This window comes from Magnolia sinica, chromosome 11 (assembly GCF_029962835.1).
Source record: "Magnolia sinica isolate HGM2019 chromosome 11, MsV1, whole genome shotgun sequence".
Lineage (NCBI taxonomy): Eukaryota > Viridiplantae > Streptophyta > Magnoliopsida > Magnoliales > Magnoliaceae > Magnolia > Magnolia sinica.
In genome coordinates this window covers 28573914-28596703 of record NC_080583.1, presented here as the reverse complement: position 1 = coordinate 28596703, position 22790 = coordinate 28573914, and the positions used below count along the sequence as shown (strand labels likewise).

Sequence of the window (22790 nt, the reverse complement as noted above, 5' to 3'; positions counted from 1 at the left end):
AAGAAACTGATGTATCGACTCACCAATCGAAAGTTTCCCTATGCAGTAAGTTGTGTACACATATCCCTTTTTATATTCAAGCCATTCCCTTGATCTATGCAAAACTAGGCTACCCAAAATTTATGGACAACTCCCATTGCCTTTGATCTGCTAGAACTAGCATGTGTGGATTGGCAAAAGTGCGAATGCACTTGGCGTAATTAGTAGCGGTGAGGATCTCCCACAATATTGATAAAACTCTATAAAATAGGAAATAACTCAAATTATTATCATAATATTTTGTGTACTCTCATAGATCTTACAATCAGACTATCAGTATTAATTGGACATGACTCCATTTACATTCAGCATCAAACTGGCTGCAGTTGCTTCTCGTAAGGAACACATAAATCTGGAGCAATGGCTGAACGAAAATCTGAGCACATATAAGGATACTTTTTTTGAGGTGATTCACATGCTTTATTTCATTGCCATTGTATGGATGAACTTGTCCTCAATATATGCTGCATTTTTTTCCTCATAAAGCTTCCTAAACATGAAAATGTTTAGAGTCCACTCATGGACATGTCTTTCTTTCTTTTTTCCCAGGATTGCCTCAAGTTCTTAAAAGAAATACCTTCTGCAGCAACAAATGATGCATCTGCCAATCCTTTCCAACATTCCAGCTCTGTCATGAATCTTTATCTAGAGACAAGTTCTGCTCTTTTGAAGGTTTTTGCTTCCAAAATTTCTTTTTCTATTACCTATACACAACGTCATAGAGAACTATTATGTATATTGTAGTTTACATGAATATTTCACAGGTCCTTCAAGCCCATTCTGGCCAGCTCATCTCCCACCAACTTTCTGAGGAATTGAGAAGGTTGCAGGCATCATCTGTGCATGCTAATCCAAGATTGCAAAATGATGGAGGTACAAATTCATCAACACATGATGTATCATATCTGATTATTCACTGGCCTCTTCAAATCAACAGAAAATAATCTTTTTTAGCATCTCTTGTCCAAACACAGTTCAAAATGTATGATTATTCACTGGCCCTTTACTCACTGTTAAAGCGTATATTTGTTAAGTTGCACTATTTGTCATGTAGCACATTGCGAACCTTGCTGGGAACAAAACTCTAGTTTTGCCTGTGCCTGCATTTAACGTCATCAATGGAGGATCACATGGTTTCACTGTCAACCTGAATTTTACGAACCTTGTTGGGAACAGAACTCGGTATAGGCAGATTGTCAATTACTATTTTATTTCCCATCTTGAAGATTTCATTCATCTCAATGCATGTTATCTTTTTCTCTCCGTAGGACATGTTTCCAAGGGTGTAAAACCCAAAGGCAGGGGAGCTTCGAAGAAGGCTCCTGCTAGAAAGGTGTGCTTGCAAATCCTGAAACATCTTATTTCCCAAGTATCTCCCTGTTTTTGTGGACTTCTCATTGCCTTTTTGGTTTGAGTCTTTCAGCAGAAAATGCCAACTGCCATTGATAGTGAAGAGGAAGAGGATAAGGAGCTTGAGCTGAAAGAACAACTGACAGCGTATAACATTGATTCTCCTTCAGATCAAACAGGTATATGATCATCCATGTGCAGTAAGCTTTCGGATCAAAGCGAAGCTAAGAATAGGGTGTTAGTTGATTGCAAATTGATAACCAGTAGATGCACATCCATGGAGTTTTTGCTTGCGCTAGTTGAGAAGCTATTTGGCTGCGAGAAGGCATTGGATCTTGTTGTTAATGAGAACTTTAAATAGACATATAACTATTATATTGGCATTGTGTATGATTGAATGGAAATGAATGATTGTGTATGATTGAATGGAAATGAATGATTGTGTTTGATTGAATGAATGAATGATTTAGCCATGAATTGGATCTTGCTTATATGAGTTATCAGGGTGTACTACAATGGTAAGAGCTGCCATTACAAATCAAATTTTTTATTAACAATAGGCATTAGCTACGGCTATTAACCGTAGTACTTTGTTGAACACCGTAGCTCTTGTTAAATTTAGCCTTTTGCTACGGTTCTCATTCTACTTTTAGTTACAGATAAAATCCGTAGCTGTATATGATTTTAACTTAAGGACAATATTGCTATGGATTTAATCCGTACCTATAGCTTAATTAGCTACGGCTATTAACCGTAGCCTGTTTCTACAAACTGTAGTTATTGCTAATTTAAGCCAATTGCTACGGTTCGTTTTTAACTTTTAGCTACAGATATAATCCGTAGCTGTAAATACTTTAGCGCTCCAGAAGAAACGGCTACGGATTTAATCCGTATCCATTATCTCTATAGCTACGGATTGTATCCATAGCCATAGCTTTTAGACCTATGGCTACAGCACCAATGGCTACGGTCGTGCTACGGATCTTAACCGTAGCCATTGCCTTTTAGCTACGGTTTTTAGCCGTAGCCTTTGGCCCGTTTTCTGGTAGTGTTTGGTTTCTTAGAAAAAAATCTAATTCCATGTACATGCATGTCTAATTTTTGTTGCTAGGGTAGTTTGCATTCATTTTGATATTTTGAAAATTATGTCTTGACTGCTTGTGTGTTATATTCTATGAATATTTGATAAGAAATCATGACTAACTTAATATGCTAAGAATTAAAGCCTAGAATAGGTGAAAGGAAAAATAGAACATTAGTAAAAATGGTCAACTCAATGCTAATCAGAGCAAAGTTGTCACTAAGTCTATAGGGTGAGGCACTGCTTGCAGCGTGTCATATACTAAATAGAATTCCGTCTAAAAATATAAAATATCTCCATATGAAATATGGAAAGGTAGAAAACCTAACATAGGATATCTAAAAGTGTGGGGGTGTCTTGCGAATTGTAGAACCCCTGATCTAAAAAGAAATAATTTATGACCCAGAGCTATTAAGTCCTCCTTCGTAGGGTACGCACATAATAGTAAAGCTTATAAACTTCTAGATATAAAGTCTAATATCATAATAGAATCAAGAGATGCTGAGTTCTTTGAGAACTCACTATCCTTAGAGTCAAAGGAAAATTAAGTTCAAACTCCTGATAGAAAACCAGATAGCACAACTCTACAAATAGTGAAAGCTCTTGTTAAACCTCGTAGGAGTCAAAGGACAAGAATAAAGAAGAGTCTAAGAGATGACTATATAGACTCTCAGCGTATCTTTTTCCATCTTGTAGAAGGAGATAGAGAAAATGTTATAAGAAAAACACATATATTAATGACTATAGAAGGTGATCCTAAAATATATAAAGAGGCTATATCCTCTAGAGACTCAGCTTTTTGGAAAGAAGCTACAAACGATGAAATGAAATATATAATGTCAAATCAAAATGGGAACTAGTAAACTTACCTCCAGGTTCTAGACCCAAATGTTATAAGTGGCTATTTAAGAAGAAATATCACACTGATGGGACTATCCAAACCTTTAAAGCTCGATTAATAGCTAAGGGTTTTAGACAAAAAGAAGGGATAAATTATTTTGACACATATTCTCCTGTAGCAAGGATAGCATCCATTAGGATATTATTTGCGCTAGTTTTCATACATCATCTTCACATCCACTAAATGGATGTAAAGACCGCATTTCTGAATGGCCTCAATGAGGAGGTATACATGAAACAACCTGAAGGATTCGTTCTACTAGGAAATGAAAATAAAGTATGTAAATTAATCAAATCTCTATATGGATTAAAACAAGTTCCAAAACAATAGCATGAGAAGTTTGATTCCAAAATACTATCTCACTGTTTCATGCATAATGTATCTGATAAATGCATATATTCTAAAGTAGATGGTAGCTGCATGATTATTATTTGTCTGTATGTTGATGACATGTTAATAATAAGTGATAAAATAGAAGGTGTTACTTAAGCAAAGAGGTTTTTATCTTCCGTATTCAAAATGAAGGATCTTGACAAGTTGATACCATCTTAGGTATCAAAGTTAAAAAAAACATTGTGGGAGTTATGCTTTGTGTCAATCTCATTATATTGAGAAGATACCAAACAAGTTTAACCATTTAAATATAAAATAAGCAAAAACATCATTTAATCCAAGTATCAAGCTAAAAGAGAATAACGGAAGAACAATTGCAAAATAAGAATATGCGAGTGCCATAGGGAGTCTTATGTGTGTTATGCAATGCACTAGACCTAATTCGCATATGCTGCGAGTAAACTTAGTAGGTTTACTACTAACCCTAGTACCGAATACTAGAATATTATTAGTAGAGTCCTTGGTTACTTAAAAGCAACCAAAGACTTAGGACTATTTTATTAAGAGTTTCCTTTCATATTGGAAGGATATACCGATGCGAGCTAGATATCGAGTGTAGGGGACAACAATTCTACTACAAAGTGGGTATTCACCCTAAGAGGTGCAGCTGTATCTTGGGGATCCAAGAAACAGACTTGCATAAGGCACTTGACTATGGAGTCTGAATTCATAGCCCTAACTACAACAGGCAAAGAGGCTGAGTGGCTAAGGGATCTCTTATTACAAATTTCTTTCTATATAAAGCATATATCGAATGTGTCATTACATTGTGATAGTGAAGCAACATTAGTTAGAGCCTATAACGGCACATAAAATGGTAAGTCTAAACATATAAGTCTTCGACATGATTATGTTAGACAGTTGATTCAAAATGGAGTCATTGTTATTTCCTATATGAAATCAAGCAATAACCTAGCAGACCTTTTTACTAAACCTCTACCGAGAGAGGTAGTAAAGGCTACATATAGAGGAATGGGATTGAAACTCTTCAGACAAAGTTTCACCAGTGATGGTAACCCAACTTAAAGTCTGAAAATCTCTAATTTCGGGTTTAATGGGTAAGAACAAGTCACTGATATGTGGAAAATTTTCAACACTAAACTATATAAGACCTCATCCATAATAGATAAAATGCTGAGCGTTATGAAAAATGGTTGAGTCTTAGAAATATTAATAAAATCCAGTCTAAAGGACAAGTATCTTAAAGTAACGAAGACACTAGAAGAATTTCATCTATATGAACATAGAGATGGTGTCGTCTCTTATGAGAGTTAGAGTTTTCTCTCGGGATCGTTCACGAACTAGGATAAACACATGACCATTAATTGTGTTGAGCAAGATTGTGGGAACTCTAATTAACACATCGCGAATATGTGTGTGGTTTCTCCGACTCTGTTATCTAGGAATAATTAGTTCAATGCTGCAGCTACCAGTCATTTCGATAGAGTTTTGAGATACTTACACTAAAGGAATATTTAAATAGAAAGATATCTTTCTTTAAGCTAATTATTCTGGCAGAAATATTTTTTCAAGAAAAATATATTTTTAAAATCAAGTGGGGGATTGTTGCAAAATTTTGATTTTAATATAATATAAAAAGTGTTTGAAAAATACCTTTTTTGTGGGTTTTGGGAATAGTCCCACATTGGAAAAAGAGGAGAAGTTTTTTGGGGTGAAATGAAAGTGTGGGAGTACTATAATATTTGCTTACATAGTCCTTAGACTATGGAGTTTGCGTGTTACTGGAACACCCGCACGCGGGCTCGGGCTCGAGCACGGTCACGGTCACGGGCTTGGTGCAAGGGCATGGGCATGTGAATCAGTGTGGCTTTAGAGGCGCTAGTGGCGTACTTTGACTTATGAATATTGTAGAAATTTATTGCAGAGCCATGCCGAAACTGCTGCATGGCTAGCCCAACAGCCAGAAAACGGCTAGCCAGCTCTCACAACAGTCAGCATGCAGCTGTTATTATGAGCCATGCACAACAGTCAGAAATAGCTAAATAACGATAAGTTTTCCAACATCTAGAAATGGATTAATGGGATTTATGTCCCTTGACCATAACCACCCAGCCACCATACCCTATAAAGAGAGCCTGGATGGGTTTCCAATCCATCACAACTCACTCCAGCATAACCATATGAACCATAGCCTCTCTACTCCATTGGACCAGTGATTCCAGCAATACAACAAGGTTTGTTTGAACCATTACCTGAAAATCAGACCAGCAATGTGGTTAAGAACGGTTCAACTGAATCAGTAGCTGAAGAACAAGAAGAACAGACCAGTGCAATGGTCTTATTCATAGAAATCTTCTTCTCTCTTTTTCTTCTGAGATTTTTTCTTTTTTCTGTATTTTTGCCAGACTGTGTAACAGAGTTCCATTAGTGGGCCTTCGTGTTTGCTGAACGCAGACCCACATCAAACTCGTCATATCCTAGAAGCGGTTTGCCTATAACCTTTCAGCATACTCAATTCACTTGAGTAGGGGCAAATAACGCTTTAAGGACAGCGTTCCAAACGTGCTTCAGCCTGTCCTTATTTTAGATCAACTTGAATTTTCGGTTTTCATATTTTACAGAAAATATTATTTTTGTAATTTTTCAAACAAAAATAACATTCACATCACAACGTTCACATCCAAACTATGCATACAAAATAAAACTATTAAACGTATTTGAATTAATCCAATTCATTAAATCCTTAATCCAAATCATGAAAGTCCCAAAGTTAAATAAAAAAATATTTAAAAATTCAAAGTTTAAAATATTTTAAATTTAATGTCTATGTAGAGCAAGTGATATATGCTATCAGTCTCGTCTAACCAACTTCTAAGCATCGCAACGGTCCCGGTTTACGATTTTTCCATTAATAAATGGTATGAGCAAAGCGCCAGGTAAAAATGTTTTGAATATAAGACAAAATAATAGTTTTGCAAATTTAAAAATTATAGTGAAATCAATTAGAAAAATGAAGAATTATATGCATTATTTATCAACTCTTAGGTATAGTTTATCAATTTACACCAAGACCAATTCTTTTTCAATTAGTCAAATCTCACTCATAACTCACTGCACTCAGCATCAATCATCATTCAATATCACTTCGTAAAATCATCATTTAGCATGGATTGTCACTCAATATCACTCTGCATAATTTATCACTTAGCAAAATTTGAAAAATAGATGCCTTCATCCTATCCACATTGAGCATACCTCACAATCACTCACATCATAATCTCACCATCACTCATAAATGTTTCTCATAAGCTGGCCATCACTCTTGGATCTCACTCTCAACAATCTCACAACCACTCAAATAACCATCACTATCACTCATATCTTTTCAAAAAATATAGCACATAGCACAAGTACTTTCCAAATAACATATGTTGTGGGGGAAAAATCGACAAGTCGATAAGTTGACTTATGGAATGGACCAACTCTACTGAACCAACACGAGCCCAGTGAAACCTAAGCCTGATAAGGCGTCCAAGTCTAAAAACAAGCTGACCATCAAGGAGGTCAATGCAACAATAAGGACACTCAAAGAACACGACTACGAGCCCATTCGAATAGTCGAATGCCAACCTAACTCATAGGTCGATCATAGGTTGGCTATAGATCGACCATAATCAACCCCAGATCAGTTATTACCCAGCCATATCTCAGTCATAGATCGACCACTGGATGATCATAGCTCAGCCAATGTTCAATTACAGGTCGGCGATACCCCTAACAAGGTTACGAACCATTAGTGCCCAGCTGAAGGGGACACAGATCCTCCGACCCAACCATCAGTCGAAGATGGTAAATGTTGATTTGTCAAATAGATCGGTGTCACTTATTCCCGAGTCGTCACCCGCCTGTGGGAGCCGACTTAAATCCGAGCTATGGTTTCAAGGAATCTCCTAACATCCCGAAGATCTCTCACAAGATCTTTGGAGGATAAGATCAGATCCCAATAACTTCGGAAGCTAGTAATCTCATAAAGATCCCAGATCCGACCGGATCTCTAAGATATTAGGAAAGAGTCCCCATAAAATTGTACTCCCTTCCCTATATATAGAGATATCTCCAACCATTCAAGGTACTCTCATTCTTACCCTAGCACTCGACTGGTATCTCTTTTTTCGAGACCCTACCCTACAACAAAATACCCCGTTCCTGACTTAGGCATCAGAGAGTCCCCTGCACTAGCCAAGGTCTCCTTTGTTTCTCTTTTTCTATAGGCTGACAATTCAAAAGTTGACATGACATGCAGTGTCACCCTGATTCCTAGCCAGACTGAGCATCAATGAAACCGAGCTCACGGTTGTGCTTTCGGTCAGCTTAGAATCAACCTGGATGGACCCGATCATCAAGTACCTCGAGAACAGCGAGCTAACTGAGGATCGAATGGAAGCACAATGAATGAAGATCAAAGCTTCTCAATATACCATACTCCATTGTACACTCTACAAGAAAGGATTCTACCTTCCATACCTAAGGTGCGTCCAAGTAGAAGAAGCAGAATACGTCCTAAGGGAAATCCACGAAGGAATCTGTGGGAACCACTCTAGAGGACGAGCGTTAGCACATAAGGTCGTTCGACAAGGTTATTACTGGCCAACCATCCAGCACGATACACAAAAGCTCATCCAGAGATGCGATAAGTGTCAGAGGTTTGGGATTCCTCAGACTATCGTCTCCGATAACGGGAAACAATTCGATAACAATCAGTATCAGGAGATGTGCAAGAACCTCGAAATTCGCAACGTCTACTTGTTGCCACGACATCTGCAGGTGAATGGGCAAGTTGAGGTAGTTAACAAGATCATCAAGCATCATCTCTATACCAAGCTTGAGAACGCTAAAGGAGCATGGGCTGAAGAACTCCCAAAAGTCCTCTAGGCATATCAAACTACTGCCCGAACAGCTACCGGGGAGACCCCTTTCTCTTTAGCATATAGAGCAGAGGCAGTCACTCCCGTAGAGACCAGATTACATACAGCCTGAACAGACTCATTCGACAAACAAGTCAATACCGAGCTTATGGCCCTCAATCTCGACCTCCTTAAGGAACAAAGGGAACAAGCTCGGATTCGAACCATCGTTTGCCAACAGTAGGTATCACGCTTCTATAATGTATTGGTCAAGGTCAAAAGGTTTCAAGTTAGAGATTTAGTTCTTCGAAAGACATTCTAGAATACCAAAGAAATAGGATCAGGAACCTTAGTTCCGAACTGGGAAGGACCCTATGTGATATCAAACACAAGCCAACCTAGTTCGTATCAACTAGAGGATATAACTGGCTAACTGCTCTCACACCCATGTAACGCCGAGTATCTGAAGATCTATGACCCCCTAATAGGTCGATACAATGCTCATTATCTATTACTCAACTTTGAATTATATTAATAAAGCTTTGGCACATTATCTGATCAATTCCCAACTGAGATCTGATCATTTAATGATCCTGATCCGATCAACGACCAAACTACATCCGAGCTAACTGGCTTGGACAAGTTTCAGTAATTCCCTAAGCAATATCCGACTGATGCCCGAGCTATGACTTACGCTCAGTCTAACCTACTCAAATGAAAAAAAAAATGATTTACTCAGCTCATAAATTCAGAATTCAAGAAAAAGAAGTATTTTCATTTATGAGGCCTAAAGGGCATGATTACATTGGTTATATCCCAGAAAGATACATGTACATCGATCTACAAATGACTGAAGTGCTTGAAACTAAAAAGGCACAGGCGGGCAGCGCTCGAAGTGCTTGAAGCCAAAAAAGGTACAGGCGGGCAGCGCTCGAAGTGCTTGAAGCCAAAAAAGGCATAGGCGAGCAGCGCTTGAAGTGCTTGAAGCTAAAAAGGGAAAGGAAGAGTAGGATAAAGGAAATACTTCTTTGCAAAAGAAACTGAGCCTCAAGCCTCAAAAGGTTGCTTGGGAGTCGCCTCAGGTGCCGCTTCGTCGCCCAACCCATCAAAACTCAACTCCGGCTCATCAAAAGCAGAGAGATTAAGCTCTGGGAAGGTCTCCTTCATCGCCCTCATACACTCAACGTAACCTTGACGATAGGGGTTATCGCTCTCATCCGAGAATGCCTGAGACGACTCGAACTCCTGGACAGCCTCCTTCCAAGCCAGAGCGATCACAGCCTTAGTCTCCTTCTTGAGCTTCTCCAGCTTCACATCGGTCTCGACGAGCCAAGTGTGGCACTCATCATGTCATCCCTTGACTTCCTCCAGCCGCACAACTACCTCAGCCTTCTCAACGAAAACACATCAAGAGTCGTCTCCACACTCTTTAGCTCATCTTTAACAGTCGAACCCCAAGCCTCCAACTGGGCCTCCTTTTGCTCAACCTCCTTCGCCCGATCATGCATCCGAGCAAACTCGGCACACACCTTCAATATGTACAGGGCGAACTACAGAGAAAGGAAACAAGGTGAAGACAAGCAACCAAAAATGAAAGTCAAATCAGCTTCGGATGATGTACTTACTCCAAGAAGGTTCGTCGACACATGCACGAGAGCCATTTCCATGGGAGAGTCGAACAAGTTGACGAACTCCTCCTCAGACATATGATGGTCTGCCCAGGGGAGGATCCTCTCCATAGTCCTACGAAGGCTTCCTCACCGCTCTTCAATCTCCTCCCTCCCCAAAGACCGAGCCTCGGCAGGAAGCTCAAAAGCCCCTTGGATCTTGGTGGGGGCGACGCTTTCTAGAACAACTGTTCTCGTTGTTGTAAAGGGGGTCTCCACCTCCATGCCCTCTCCCTCGACCACCAGGACGACCGGGCAAGAGGAACCGACCTTCCCCTTGGTCTTAGGGGAGGTCTTCTATTTCTTCTTCTTCAGCGCCGCCAACTCATCTCGAGGGGGCACACGAACCTTGAAGGGAGGATGGATGAAGGACTGAGCTTTAGGCATCTCTACATCAACACACAAGAACAGTACGTTAGAAAAGTTTTTGAGAAAATTGTAAGTTGTGAAGCTCGGCTGAAGATCTTACCCAAGTTCTTACTGATGAGTGCTAAGTCCAAGCCTGACTTAAGGAGTAGCTCAGGTAGGAGAAGTACTCTCCAAGACCTTTTCTCCCCATCAATCGCCCGTAAATCCCTGATCCGAGCGAGCGATCCGCTGCTGAGCAAAGGAGGATGCTTGGGTATGGCTACAACAAAAAAACACATGTCACAAGGTTAGATAATAGCAAAAACCGATCAACTAAAAGACAAACGACTACCACAACAAAAATACTTACCTGCGTCGGAGAAAGCTCAGGGGACCAAGGGCTGAGTTGATTCTGACTCGGCCGTCTCCCAGCAACCAAAGGCCCAGAACCATTTGTCCCTCCAATTTTTATTGAAGGTCGAAGGGTCAATTATAAGTGCTCCACCAGGCAGAGTAGTACCAGCCAGGCTGCAGCTTGTTCGGCACTAAAGTGTAACTCATGGGATTTTTAGGGTTGAAATATGGCCCAACTAAATCTTTCTAATAATTGATTATGGATCACCCCAAATTTTCCTATTAGAGTCCTTGGGCAAAATCCTTCAATTTAGATGTTTTCACATGAACATATATAATTTAAATCTTTGTGGCTCAAAAACTAATCGTCCCAAATTTTCCTATTAGAGTCGTTGGGCAAAATCCTTCAATTTAGATCAACATATATAATTTAAATCTTTGTGTCTCAAAAGCTAATCGTGGTCTAAATGCAATCCATATTGTTGAAATGGCTCATGCATCAGTCCTAAAATGTCCTTAGAGTCAATTTTCTGAGATGCTCCAAAATACCAATTTGAACACTTAAGATCAAGGCCCTAAATCATACATTTTATATAAGGAAAAATTTACACCGTTGAAAATGGTGATCCATATGGGCTCTTGTAAGCTCCACCTTGGCAAACATTATGGCCAACATGGCCTTTTACACTACTATAAAAATGTCCAAATCGGTGTTCCAAACGGTCCAAGAAAAAAAAAAAGTGAGACGTATGGGACGCCTAAGCACTATCCAAAGTGTCAGCGTGGGGCCCACTTACGGTCCACTTCGGGATCCTGTCATATGGTCCCAAGGACCCAAAACTCAAGAGTTTCCAAAAATAAAACATAGATACTATATTGAGCATAGTTTTCATCTTGTGCCAACATCAAGTTTAGTAGATTTTAAGCCATCGATTAGCAACATGCCAAGATCCACCTTATTTATGGCCATGATGGCCTTTTGGAATTTCCATTAATCAGCGCCCTACCTTAGTGAAAATCGGACAATAGTGGACAGCGTGGGGCCCACTTGTGACCTCATGTCTGGCGTGCTACCTGCTGTATTTTCTGACGTGATGTGAGTCCCACTTGATCCTATGATTAGTCCTTCATCAATGTTCCAAAATAGTTCAAAACAAGGCCATAGTAGGATCCGAAACAGATTTCTCCACAAAGATGATCATTAGGCTAAAAAACTTATTCCAAGCATTTTTAACGACTTGGATTAAGACATGGTTTTGTGAAAATCTGATTTAGCTATGGTTAGCCCTTAGATTGTCTTTTGGGTAAAAAGAAAACTCCTAATATGTAACTTGTTAAAATAATATGGACAATAGTACTTACATGATGAGAGATCCAATGGATGAGATGGATCAAAAAGATCGGCCTCCACACATTGGACGGCTTAGATTTCACCCGCCCCCAACCCCAAAGATCCTTACTTGATTTAGAGATGCATCCCTTTAGTTTTCTAAGTGTCCAATATCTAAAGATGGTCCACACAATTTGACTTTAGTAAGTAGGTGAGGGCATTTTCACATACACAAGATTTGAAACTTCATAATCAAACCTAGATTACAAGGTTACCTTTATGGAAAGTACACCAAATTAGTTGGTAACACGCTAGTACTTCAAGAAAGTTCAAGATGTAGAAAATATACCAAATTAGTAGGTTTTTAAATTTAGCAAATTCAGTTATATAATAATAAGTTATTATGAATATTCTATATATGTTCATCAAGCATGACAAAGTCAATAGGTATATCAAAATTAACGGTTTAGCATGCGATCCAAAAATAACAGGCGTTATGGGTAAAAATGGACTGACCCATATCGCAAAACCCTGGGAAGTCAAAACATACCTCAGTCCATTTATGCCCATACTCTATCCTCCACATGGCCTGATCAACAAGAATAATCCGACCTTGAGGTTGAGCTCAGTCTCTCCAAACCTCAAGCTCGACCTTGAGGTTGACCTCAGCCCGTCCAACCTCAAGGTCAGCTTTGGCCCATCCGACCTCAAGGTCGAGCTCGGTCTCTCCAAACCTAAAGCTCGACCTCGATTCGTCTGAGCTCAAGGTCGAGCTCAGACTTGAACCTTGACCCAGTCGAATTCCAACCACCTGGAGATCTACTCGAAGGATCCTCCCCTGGATTTTCACCAAGATTCTCGGGGAGATAGCCGCAACTAGGGGTGTACACGAACTGAGCTAACTCGGTTAGCTCGCTCGACTCGACTCGAAAAAGCTCGATTTGACTTTGTTCGAAGCTGAGTTCAAGCCAAGTCGAGCTGATTTTTGAGCTTGAAAATGAGTTTAAGCCAAGTTCGAACAGGCCCTAGCTCGACTCAACTCGAATCGAATCCAGCTCGAATCAAACTCGGATCAAACTAGTTCAGTGACTCGGTTACTTTGCCATTGATGTTGCTCACCAACTATTTGATAAAATGACTCAACGAAATGTGGCTGGTGGCAAGGAAGGTTTAACTGGTGGCAAGGTGGTATGTACATGAAACAAATACCTTTTTTCTCTTCTTTTTTTTTTTTTTTTTTGGTTTTTATGTTATTTAGAAGGTGTTTGAGAAAATACCTATAAAACCATTGCCTTTGTTTGTAAAATAGTGGGATTTTGAAGTTACAGTTAAGGTGTTTATGGAAATGCTTCAATGGCGAACTCGGCTCGATCTTGACTCGAACTCGGCCCGAGCTGGCCCGAGCTACTGACCAAACCAAGCCGAGCTGGCCAGTTAGGCTTGAGGACCGAGTTCGAGCTGAGGTCAACCACTGTTCGAGCCAAGTTGAGCTGAGGCCAGCTCGACTCAGTTCGAATTGATGTACACCCCTAGCCGCAGCAGCCTCAGAGTTGGAATCCTAGTATGAAATGTTATCGGGTGGCAAATTCATTGCCATACCCGACACCGCCATTGGGGAACCTATATATATATATATATATATATATATATATATATATATATATATATATATATATATATATATATATATATATATATGCACCCCTACCATGAGGAAAGGTACACACAAATCACTTCTGGAAACTTTACGTTATACTAGACCCAAAATGCCTGTTCTAATTTTAGCATTGGATGGTCCCTTGCTATAGCCAAGGTCTCCATTCTTATCTTATATTGCAGGTTCACCACTGTCTAGGAAGGATGCCCAGATTTCTGCAATAATAGCTGGTGCCTTCTATGAGAAGACAATAGTGGTGGGGTCCCTCCCCTTCACGCGTCTTTCTCTCTTTCCCTCTCCTTTATTTTATGGCGATGATGAGGCCTTATGGCCCACTCAAAGGAAGCCCACTGTGAAATATGTATTTTATCCAGGCCATCCACCAAATGGGCCCACATATTTGGTGAAATCCCACTACAGCGTAAGTGTGATGGGGTATGGTGGATGCTGCTGCCAACGTCCAGAGAACGCTGCAGCAAGCAGCATCTAGTTTATTTTAGTAGTGAGGAGAGTGTGGGACCCACAACAGGCCCCACTTATGATGCTTGTATTTAATCCGCCCCGTCCACCCTATTATCCAGTTCTTTTTAGGCGTTGAGCTGAACAATGAAGTTGATCCAAAACTCAGGTAGGCACCACCGACTAGAACATTTTTTAACAGTTAAAATTTATTAGGACCTGCTCTGATGTTTCTGTGCGTCGAAAAATATCCAACATTAGGCTCGTTGGGTGTACCATGAGCCCTAAAATCTAGTAAATGGAGTGGATTGTCCTGATATGGGCCCCACCTATAAAAAACTATCATAAAACAAAACATATATAAATAGGTAATTGAGGGGTTGGACGTCCCCTTGCTGCTGACGTCCAGCGTCCTGCTGCTGGACGTAGGTGGGATGGTGGGCCCCACCATGGGCCCCACCGTGATGTATGTTGAATATCAACACTGTGCATTTGATGGACCCCCTTTAATTATTGGGACATCCCAAAAATCGCCCGTTCACGGTACTGAGGTGGCCCACACCATCTTAAATCATGCGAAGACATGCTTAACATATAGAAGTACTTGCCATGAGGGCCACTATGATGTTTGGGTCTTATCCACACCGTCCAGATGGCTAGATGGTGGGACCTAGCATTGATGTATTTATTCTATATCCACGCTGTTTATCAGGTGGACCACGCTACAAACAGTAGGAGATTGAAAACCTACCATTGAAACCCTTTTGGGAATGCAGAAGTTTTGGATTTATATGAAATTTGTTTTTCCTCTTAGTTCAGGCCTTTGTAACCTTATGAACAGATTGGATAGAAAATAAACGTCATGGTGGGCCCTGGAAATTTTAAGCAGCGGAATACATTATCACCACTGTCATTTGTGGTATGGTCTAGATGATTTTCATCCACACCGTCCAGATCTCTGGACGGTGGGCCCCTTGTAATGTGTCTTACCGTCTAGACTGTCCATATGAACACGGGACTATATCTAATATCATATATTACATACAATATATATAATGTAATATAACATATATTAATTAAATATTATAGCTGGAGGGCCCCACATGGGACCCACCTTGATGTATGGAATTATCCACTTCGTACATTCACCTAGCTGGGACGGGCAGGAGCTTTGAGTAACCAGCCTGATGTAAGTGTTTTTAATCCACACCGTCCGTACTTGGACGGTGGAGTAGCCCACCATGATATGTGTATCTTATCCTTGCTAGACATGTGGGGATGTGTGGCACACGTGTGGATGGGACCCACCTTGATGATGTGTTGTATATCCGCTCCGTCCATGGCAGGTGAGACCCACCTTGATGATGTGTTGTATATCCGCTCCGTCCATGGCAGGTGAGACCCACCTTGATGTACATGCTCTATATTCACCCGTCCATCTAACGAGTGGCGTAAGGCCACCATGATGTATTGTGATATTCAACCATCCTTCCGCTTGAGGATGTGGACCCTACTTGAATGTATGTGGTTCTCCAGCCGTCCATCTGTCCAAGGTGGTGTGGGAACCTGCCGTGAGGTATGTATTCACCACGTCACCCATCGGCATGTGGGGCACACCATGATGAATATGTTTCAACCACGCTGTCCATCTGTTTTGCTAAACCATGGACTGTCCCATTTGGCTCACTTAATATATATGAGGCCCACCTGTTGTATGAGGCCCATTGTGTAGTATTTCAGGCCCAGAAATCAGACTAATGTGATGTATTTATGGCCCTTGAATGAGGCTCAATGAGATGTATTTGCAGCCCATTTGATGAGGCCCATGTGATGGAGCCCACCTGTTTTGTATTTGAGGCCCATGAGTTATGGCCCATTGTGACACATTCAAGGCCCAGGTGGTGCGGCCCATTATGATGTATTCGAGGCCCATGGAACATGGCACATTTTGATATATTTAATGCCTATAGGATGTGGCCCCTCATGATGTATATTAGGCACGTGTCAGAGGCCCATTGTGATGTATTCGTGGCCTAAGGGCAAGGCCCATTGTGATACGTGTTAGGCCCATAATGTGTGGCCCACTTGATGTATTCGAGGCCCAGGTACATGGCCCATTTGCTGTATATGAGACCCATTAATGTGGTCCACTTGATGTATGTTGAGGCCCATGGGTCGTAGCCTATTATGATGTATTTGAGGACCATGGGTCGTGGCTAATGGTGATGTATATTAAGCCTGTGTATTCGGTCCACTGTGATGCGTATTAGACCCTTGTATGAGGCCGTGGGCCCACTGTATGTTCGGCCCTATGTTGGTCACTCCTTGGGAGTAATGTTGGTTGAATGTCCACATTGATGGGCAGTGATGGTTGAAAGTCCTCATATAACCTTCCCTTAGGCCTTTGGTTAGGCCGATTATCGATCGAGGCCGATTATTGATTGATCCCGATTGTATAAGCGTATAGGTTAATTTCGATTAGTGATTGAGGCTGATTATCGTGACCGATTGCCGATTTTGATTGTCGAGGCCCAATGTGATGTATATGTGGCCCGTATTTGAGGCCCATTGTGATGTGTATTCAGCCTGTGTTTAAGGCCCAATGTGATGTATATGTGGCCCATATTTGAGGCCCATTGTGATGTATATTCAGCCCGTGTTTAAGGCCCAATATGATGCCTATGTGGTGAGGCCCCCCATTGTGATGCATTGAGGGCTAGGTGATGGAGCCCATTGTAATGTATGTTAGGCCCACGTGAAAGGCCCATCGTGATGTGTATTAAGCTCTTGAGTGAGGCCTATGGTGTTGTATATTAAGCCCTTGTGTGAGGCCATGAGTCCACTATATGTTAAGCTCTATGTGGGTCATTCCTTGGGAGCAATGTTGGTTAAATGTCCACATTGTCAAGGCCAATTGTTGATGTCGATTATTGACACCGATTATGAGTATGTGACAGCATAGCATCATGATACATGCTCATACGCATCATCTGCATGTTTGTTATGAGATGTGGCTGACCATTGCATATGTCATTAGGCAATTTGTTATGAGACTCCCTGATAGGTGGAAGATATCTCACATGAGTGCATGGTATGCATAAGATTGATGCATGACTGGATTGTATGACTCATGCTTATTGTATTGTGTGTTGTGATTACTATATGCCCTAGCGACATTAGGGTCGTAGCCTCCACAGGCATATTGTGGATGGCCAGACGGGACACTGAAAATTCGTTCTAACATCGGCTACCATAGATGACCCCGTGTGAAAACTCCTAAACCCTCTTGATACCAAAGGACGCATCAACGTCGAGACCGAGTGGATACATGAGCGCCCAAGTACCGAATACTAAGAGGCCACGTCTCCCACTGCGTCGTGGTCGGTTGGGAGGGGGTGTGGCCTTACCCACCCGATAGTAGGGGCATAGTTAGGTTGAGTTTGACCAGACATAAATGGATCCGCTATCGACGTGCGGATAGGTATGACTATCGGTTAGGTGGATAGTGAGGTCTCTTCCACTTGCATGGTTGTGCGTCGGTGGGCGGCAATTTGCATGTAGAGTGTACTAGACCCAAGTAATGATCCCAAAGATCATACTGATACGTGGACTTATTGACCAGAATTGCATACTTATTCATTCATTCATTCACTATCCACTCTGGGCCGGTGGTGCGCAACTATTTGTTACGTGTACCTTCGCATGGCCAAAATTTCGGTTGGACACGCGACTAACCCGAGATCAGGAGTTTACCACATTGAGTCCGACTATCCAAATTTAGGTATGGGACTGGTTTGGATAGAAGTCCTTGTAATAGACCCCGTAACCTGCGATACTACGTACTATCATCCCGACCTCACACTTCGCTTGGTCATTTCATTCGCATCGCATATGGATATAAGTCCCTTGTGATGGATCCCATAGCCTGCGATACTATGTACTATCATCCCGACTTCACACTCTAGCTTGGTCATTTCATTTGCACCACATAATACATTGTATCCTCAGCACTTAGCATTTGGTTTACTATGCTTCTGTATTGTATAGCTTGGATAAGGTTGATGGTATTTATGGACTTACCAACATGTTTCTGTATTACTTTGATATTGCATACTTAACACTTATCTTGTGCACACACTTACACACCCTCTAAGCTTTCTATAAGCTTATGCACGATAGATGCATGCAAGTGGCATTATGTTGTAACAGTATTGAGCTTGGAGCATGGAGCTGTCTTCTGGAGCTTTGATTTTAACATATGTATTTCCCTTTCAACATTGTATTCAAATGTTTATATTAGTGGATATGTGATGATGATGTTGCCTTTTATGATTTGGGTATACTTGTGGTTATGCTTCTTGTAAGATAAATGTACGTTGAAAAATCCTCCTTGTAGGATCCCAGGATCGGAACCTGACATATGGATGCTAGGAGCCGAGAATGGGGTACCATGGAGGCTATCGGTACCAGATTCGGCGATCGGGATTCTTGTGAATCCGATTACTAGGTTTGGGGCGTGACACTGGGCTAGCTTGATTTGATTTTGATCTCAAAGAGGGTAAAATCACAATTTCATTCTTTAAAGAAATAGAGTTGAATGGAGATCACAAAATTAAATGCAAGAAAAAACTATTTAAGAGAATTTAAAATGAACACAATATAGCTTAAGAAATGTAGAAACTTATCTCTCAGAGTGATGGTTTGATATAGCTTGGAATGAATGAAAAACTCTAAGATTGGTCCTCTATTTATAGGTGAAAATATTGTTCACTCAACTAGTCCAAGGGTCGGTTTGGTTTTAAGAGGTTTTACCATCCAGATGTTGCGTTGGGTTGACCTCATTGTTCCACTACTTGAGTGTCCTAGCGGCCTTCTTGATGCCAAGTCCAGTCTAGGTTATGGTCGGTGAACTTTGCTGAACACGATGGATGTCTCGGATCGTCGAGATGACCCGTGATGGTGGGCCATTCCGAGACAAGGGCGATCTCGATCCGTTTGAATTTCAACCAAGCGGGAAAATGGGAAGAAATCTCGTCTTTTGGGATTTCATCGGGTCAAAGCCGAATTGACTATGCGCGTGGTTCCATATACAGGTGCATGGCTTCATGCTCGTGCATGACATCAAAGGTGGGGTCCATGTGTTTATCAGTGTGATCCACGCTGTTCATTCACTTTGGAAGTCTCATTCGAGGCCTTTGACCAAAGATGAGGCAAATCCAAGGTTCAAGTGGGCCACACTAAGTGATTTGAGTGTTTTTTAACGGTCATATTTGTTCCAAGTCTAATTCACACTGAAACATAGGGTTTCTGGACTTGTTTGAGGCTAGTTAGCAGTGAGTTTAATTATTAGATGATTTAATTAAGATGGTCGATGTTGAATCCCTGCATTGAGTGTTGTTAGCCTAACAATAAGTGAACCTAATGATCTAAGCCACCAAAATTCATGAAGAATCTTTAATTACATTCGTTCAAGGGTCCTTATGGTACGAAAATTTGGTTTTAAGTAATGATGTTATGCGATCAAATCGTTGGACTACTTCACGATTTGATTATTAATAGTGGAGTTTTCTAGTTTAATCTAGGTTGGGTTTTGGTTTTGCAGTTGATTTAGAATCGGATGGTTTACCTTACATAAATGACAATCAAGTGTGATTTCTAACTTTCGAGTATTGTGGCCTGATGATGGGCAGGTTAGATGATCCAAGGTTCAACATTAATGGTGGTGGACAGTACAGTTTATGTGCGAACCTTCACACAACTATGCTTATTTAGATTATAATAGTAACACCCGAGTTTTAGGGATTTCAACGAGGACTGAGAGCTTATTGCTTTGTCTTTGGATTTATTAGGCCATCCCTATGTGCTTTTTGTATGGTACGAAAATGGTGAAAAGTGTTGTATTTTATTTTTGTAAGTGAAGGAAAGACATATACATGTAAAGAAAACATATGATGAAATGAAAAGAAAACTTTTAAAAATTTTGTACATTGTGTTGTTTGTGTATGCGTAGTTTGTACTTGTTGTACCCGTAGATGTAGGAATCAGAATGTTGTCTCAGTTGGATGTCATAATCAATTTTCTAATCATTCATTAAGGGTCCTGACCCTTTTAAGGTAGTGTGCAATGGTATTCTGCTCCTCGGATTTGAGAAGAGCCTAAAAGAATCCTCGACTCATTCCCGTCATCTTTGCATCTGTTGAATCTTCGTGTTGCCTTGGATCTTCCATATACATGTTTTTTTCCTTTTTTTTATCTTACCAATATTGCCCGTATCGCCCTTTCAGGTTTTTGTTACATCCGGCGTGCCTGTCATTTTTGTTCGTGGCGCGCTTTCAAGTTTTCACCACATCCCAAGTATTTGATCTTACCTACCCCTTGGTAGCTTTGTTGTTTTTACCGTTGGCGCTCTTTTGAGTTTTCACCAAGTCCCCCTGCATGCCCGTTGTTTTTACTTGAAGTGCCCTTTTGGGTTTTCACTTCGCCCATTTTGTTTAGGGAAGCTTTTTTCTTTTTCTTTGATTTCCACAGGGAGAGAGGGATCAGACTTCCATCCTTACCGGCCGATCGGTAGCTCTTCCTTGTCTTGAGTCATGATGGCAAAGCTGTTGACTCAAGCTGATATCATCTTAAGAGGATGTGAGTGAGACTCTTCTTTGGATTTACTTGTTGCTGTTAAAAAAGCGAAAAGAATGTGTACTTATTATCCCATTCAACGTTTTATTTCCTATCACTCTGTTTCCTCACCACAGGTCTTTTGTTTCTACTCTTGAGTGTCCTTCCTCCATCATTCCTAAAAATCTTAATGAAGCACTTATTTATCCCTTGTGGCGTCAAGCTATGGAGGAGAATATGATAGCTCTTGAAAAGAATCATATATCTTGATATGATTAGTTACGCTTACCCATTATCGACGTTGATGGGCTCTGGAAGATCCTCGCCCTAGGTTGGTGAGTTAGAAGGCGCCTTTCGAAAGAACTATTATGATCATTAGGCCATCTCTTGTGAGATTCGAACTTGCCCCTTAAGTCTGATAGCTATGACAAAACCTGTTGTAAACCAAATTTGACCTTTCTTTCTTCGGCTTCACTCTTTATGAGATTTCAACTTGAACTTGTAAGATTGCCTCCGTTTCATAAGTTAGCTTGTAAAGATTTTCACCCGTAGTTATGTGTATGGATGTCTGATTGACCCAAAGTGCATACGAAAGTGACCCAATGTCTTTTAATTTTCTCAAAGAAATTGTCCATCTTTAGATTCACGAAGGGCGTCCTATTGATGATGAAGACATTTGGGTTCCTGTAGCGGCTGATGATGTTGTTCTTCATAAGCGTCATCGTGTGAGATGTGGGATGTTGCCTTTATTCATTCTTTATGAAGTAATTGATTGTCACGAGTATGAACTCATGACCGTTAAATATTATCAGTCTAAGTTTCTTGTTGATGTGGATATCCTGCGTAGAGGATGTTTGGGACCTTGCCAAGTTGTAGAGTTTCAAAGCACACATAGGGATCCAATGTGCATGCTCCTAACACTTAAAGTACTTTCTAACGGGGAATGCAAGCATGGTCTTTAGAGCTTATGCTTGACAGGCTTTATTTCAAGCTTTATTAACAAGTTTTCGATCGAATTCGGACAAGTCTTCATTGGATACAAGATTGGGTAGTCATGACTTCAAGAATTCGATCATTCTCTACTCATCTTCTAAGGAAAAGGATCCGCAATGTGTACTTTAGAGTTTCGAAAGATCATAGGTTTACGATTTCAAAATCTTTGGGATGACATTAGCTTTTGGTTTTGAACTTTCTGAGGAGACCCTCTAGTTCGAGAGTCTATTTATCATCTTCCATGTTATCCCTTGAGTTCAAAGTCCAACTTTGGATCGAAATGACATAAGTTGACTTAATACTTAAGTTCTTTAACAGATAGAGTTAAGACTTTATTGCTTTGGACTTTTAAAAAGTATTTCTGGATTTTTTGGGTTTTGAAAATTTTTAATTTTTAGAATTTTGCAAATATTTAATTTTTTTAGAGTTTTGAAATATTTTGTGTTTTGGATTTTTGAAAATTCTAATTTTTTAGAGTTTTTTTTTTTTTGCTATAAGGGAACCCGAGCGAGATAATGATACAAATTAGGAGTTGCCTGATCCAACTTCAGGAGCCATGCATTACTTACATTGGCTTTTATTGCGCTGCTATGGGGACTACGAACCAGCTACTGCCATACACTCCTTCCCCTTAGGAATGAGGGCCAGAGGAATTAGTTGGTGGGCCCCCATCATTGTGCCCAAACATCATGATGAATCTTAGATTGAGCTTTAAGTCGATGTCAGATGTAATTTCTTGTG

The 22790-nt window shown here is 40.5% G+C and overlaps 2 protein-coding genes across 2 annotated transcripts; both read left to right on the top strand.

Annotated features, from left to right (window-relative positions):
* Nucleotides 1-328: 328 nt before the first annotated feature.
* On the top strand, nt 329-1733 carry LOC131218322 (uncharacterized). Its single transcript, XM_058212967.1, has 5 exons — nt 329-445; nt 589-711; nt 804-912; nt 1308-1372; nt 1463-1733. Exons 1-5 carry the CDS (start codon nt 329-331, stop codon nt 1574-1576), a joined length of 528 nt encoding a protein of 175 aa, XP_058068950.1. The 3' UTR covers nt 1577-1733.
* Nucleotides 1734-8177: 6444 nt separating this feature from the next.
* LOC131218073 (uncharacterized) lies at nt 8178-8657 on the top strand. Its single transcript, XM_058212758.1, has one exon. It carries the CDS (start codon nt 8178-8180, stop codon nt 8655-8657), a length of 480 nt encoding a protein of 159 aa, XP_058068741.1.
* Nucleotides 8658-22790: the final 14133 nt, after the last annotated feature.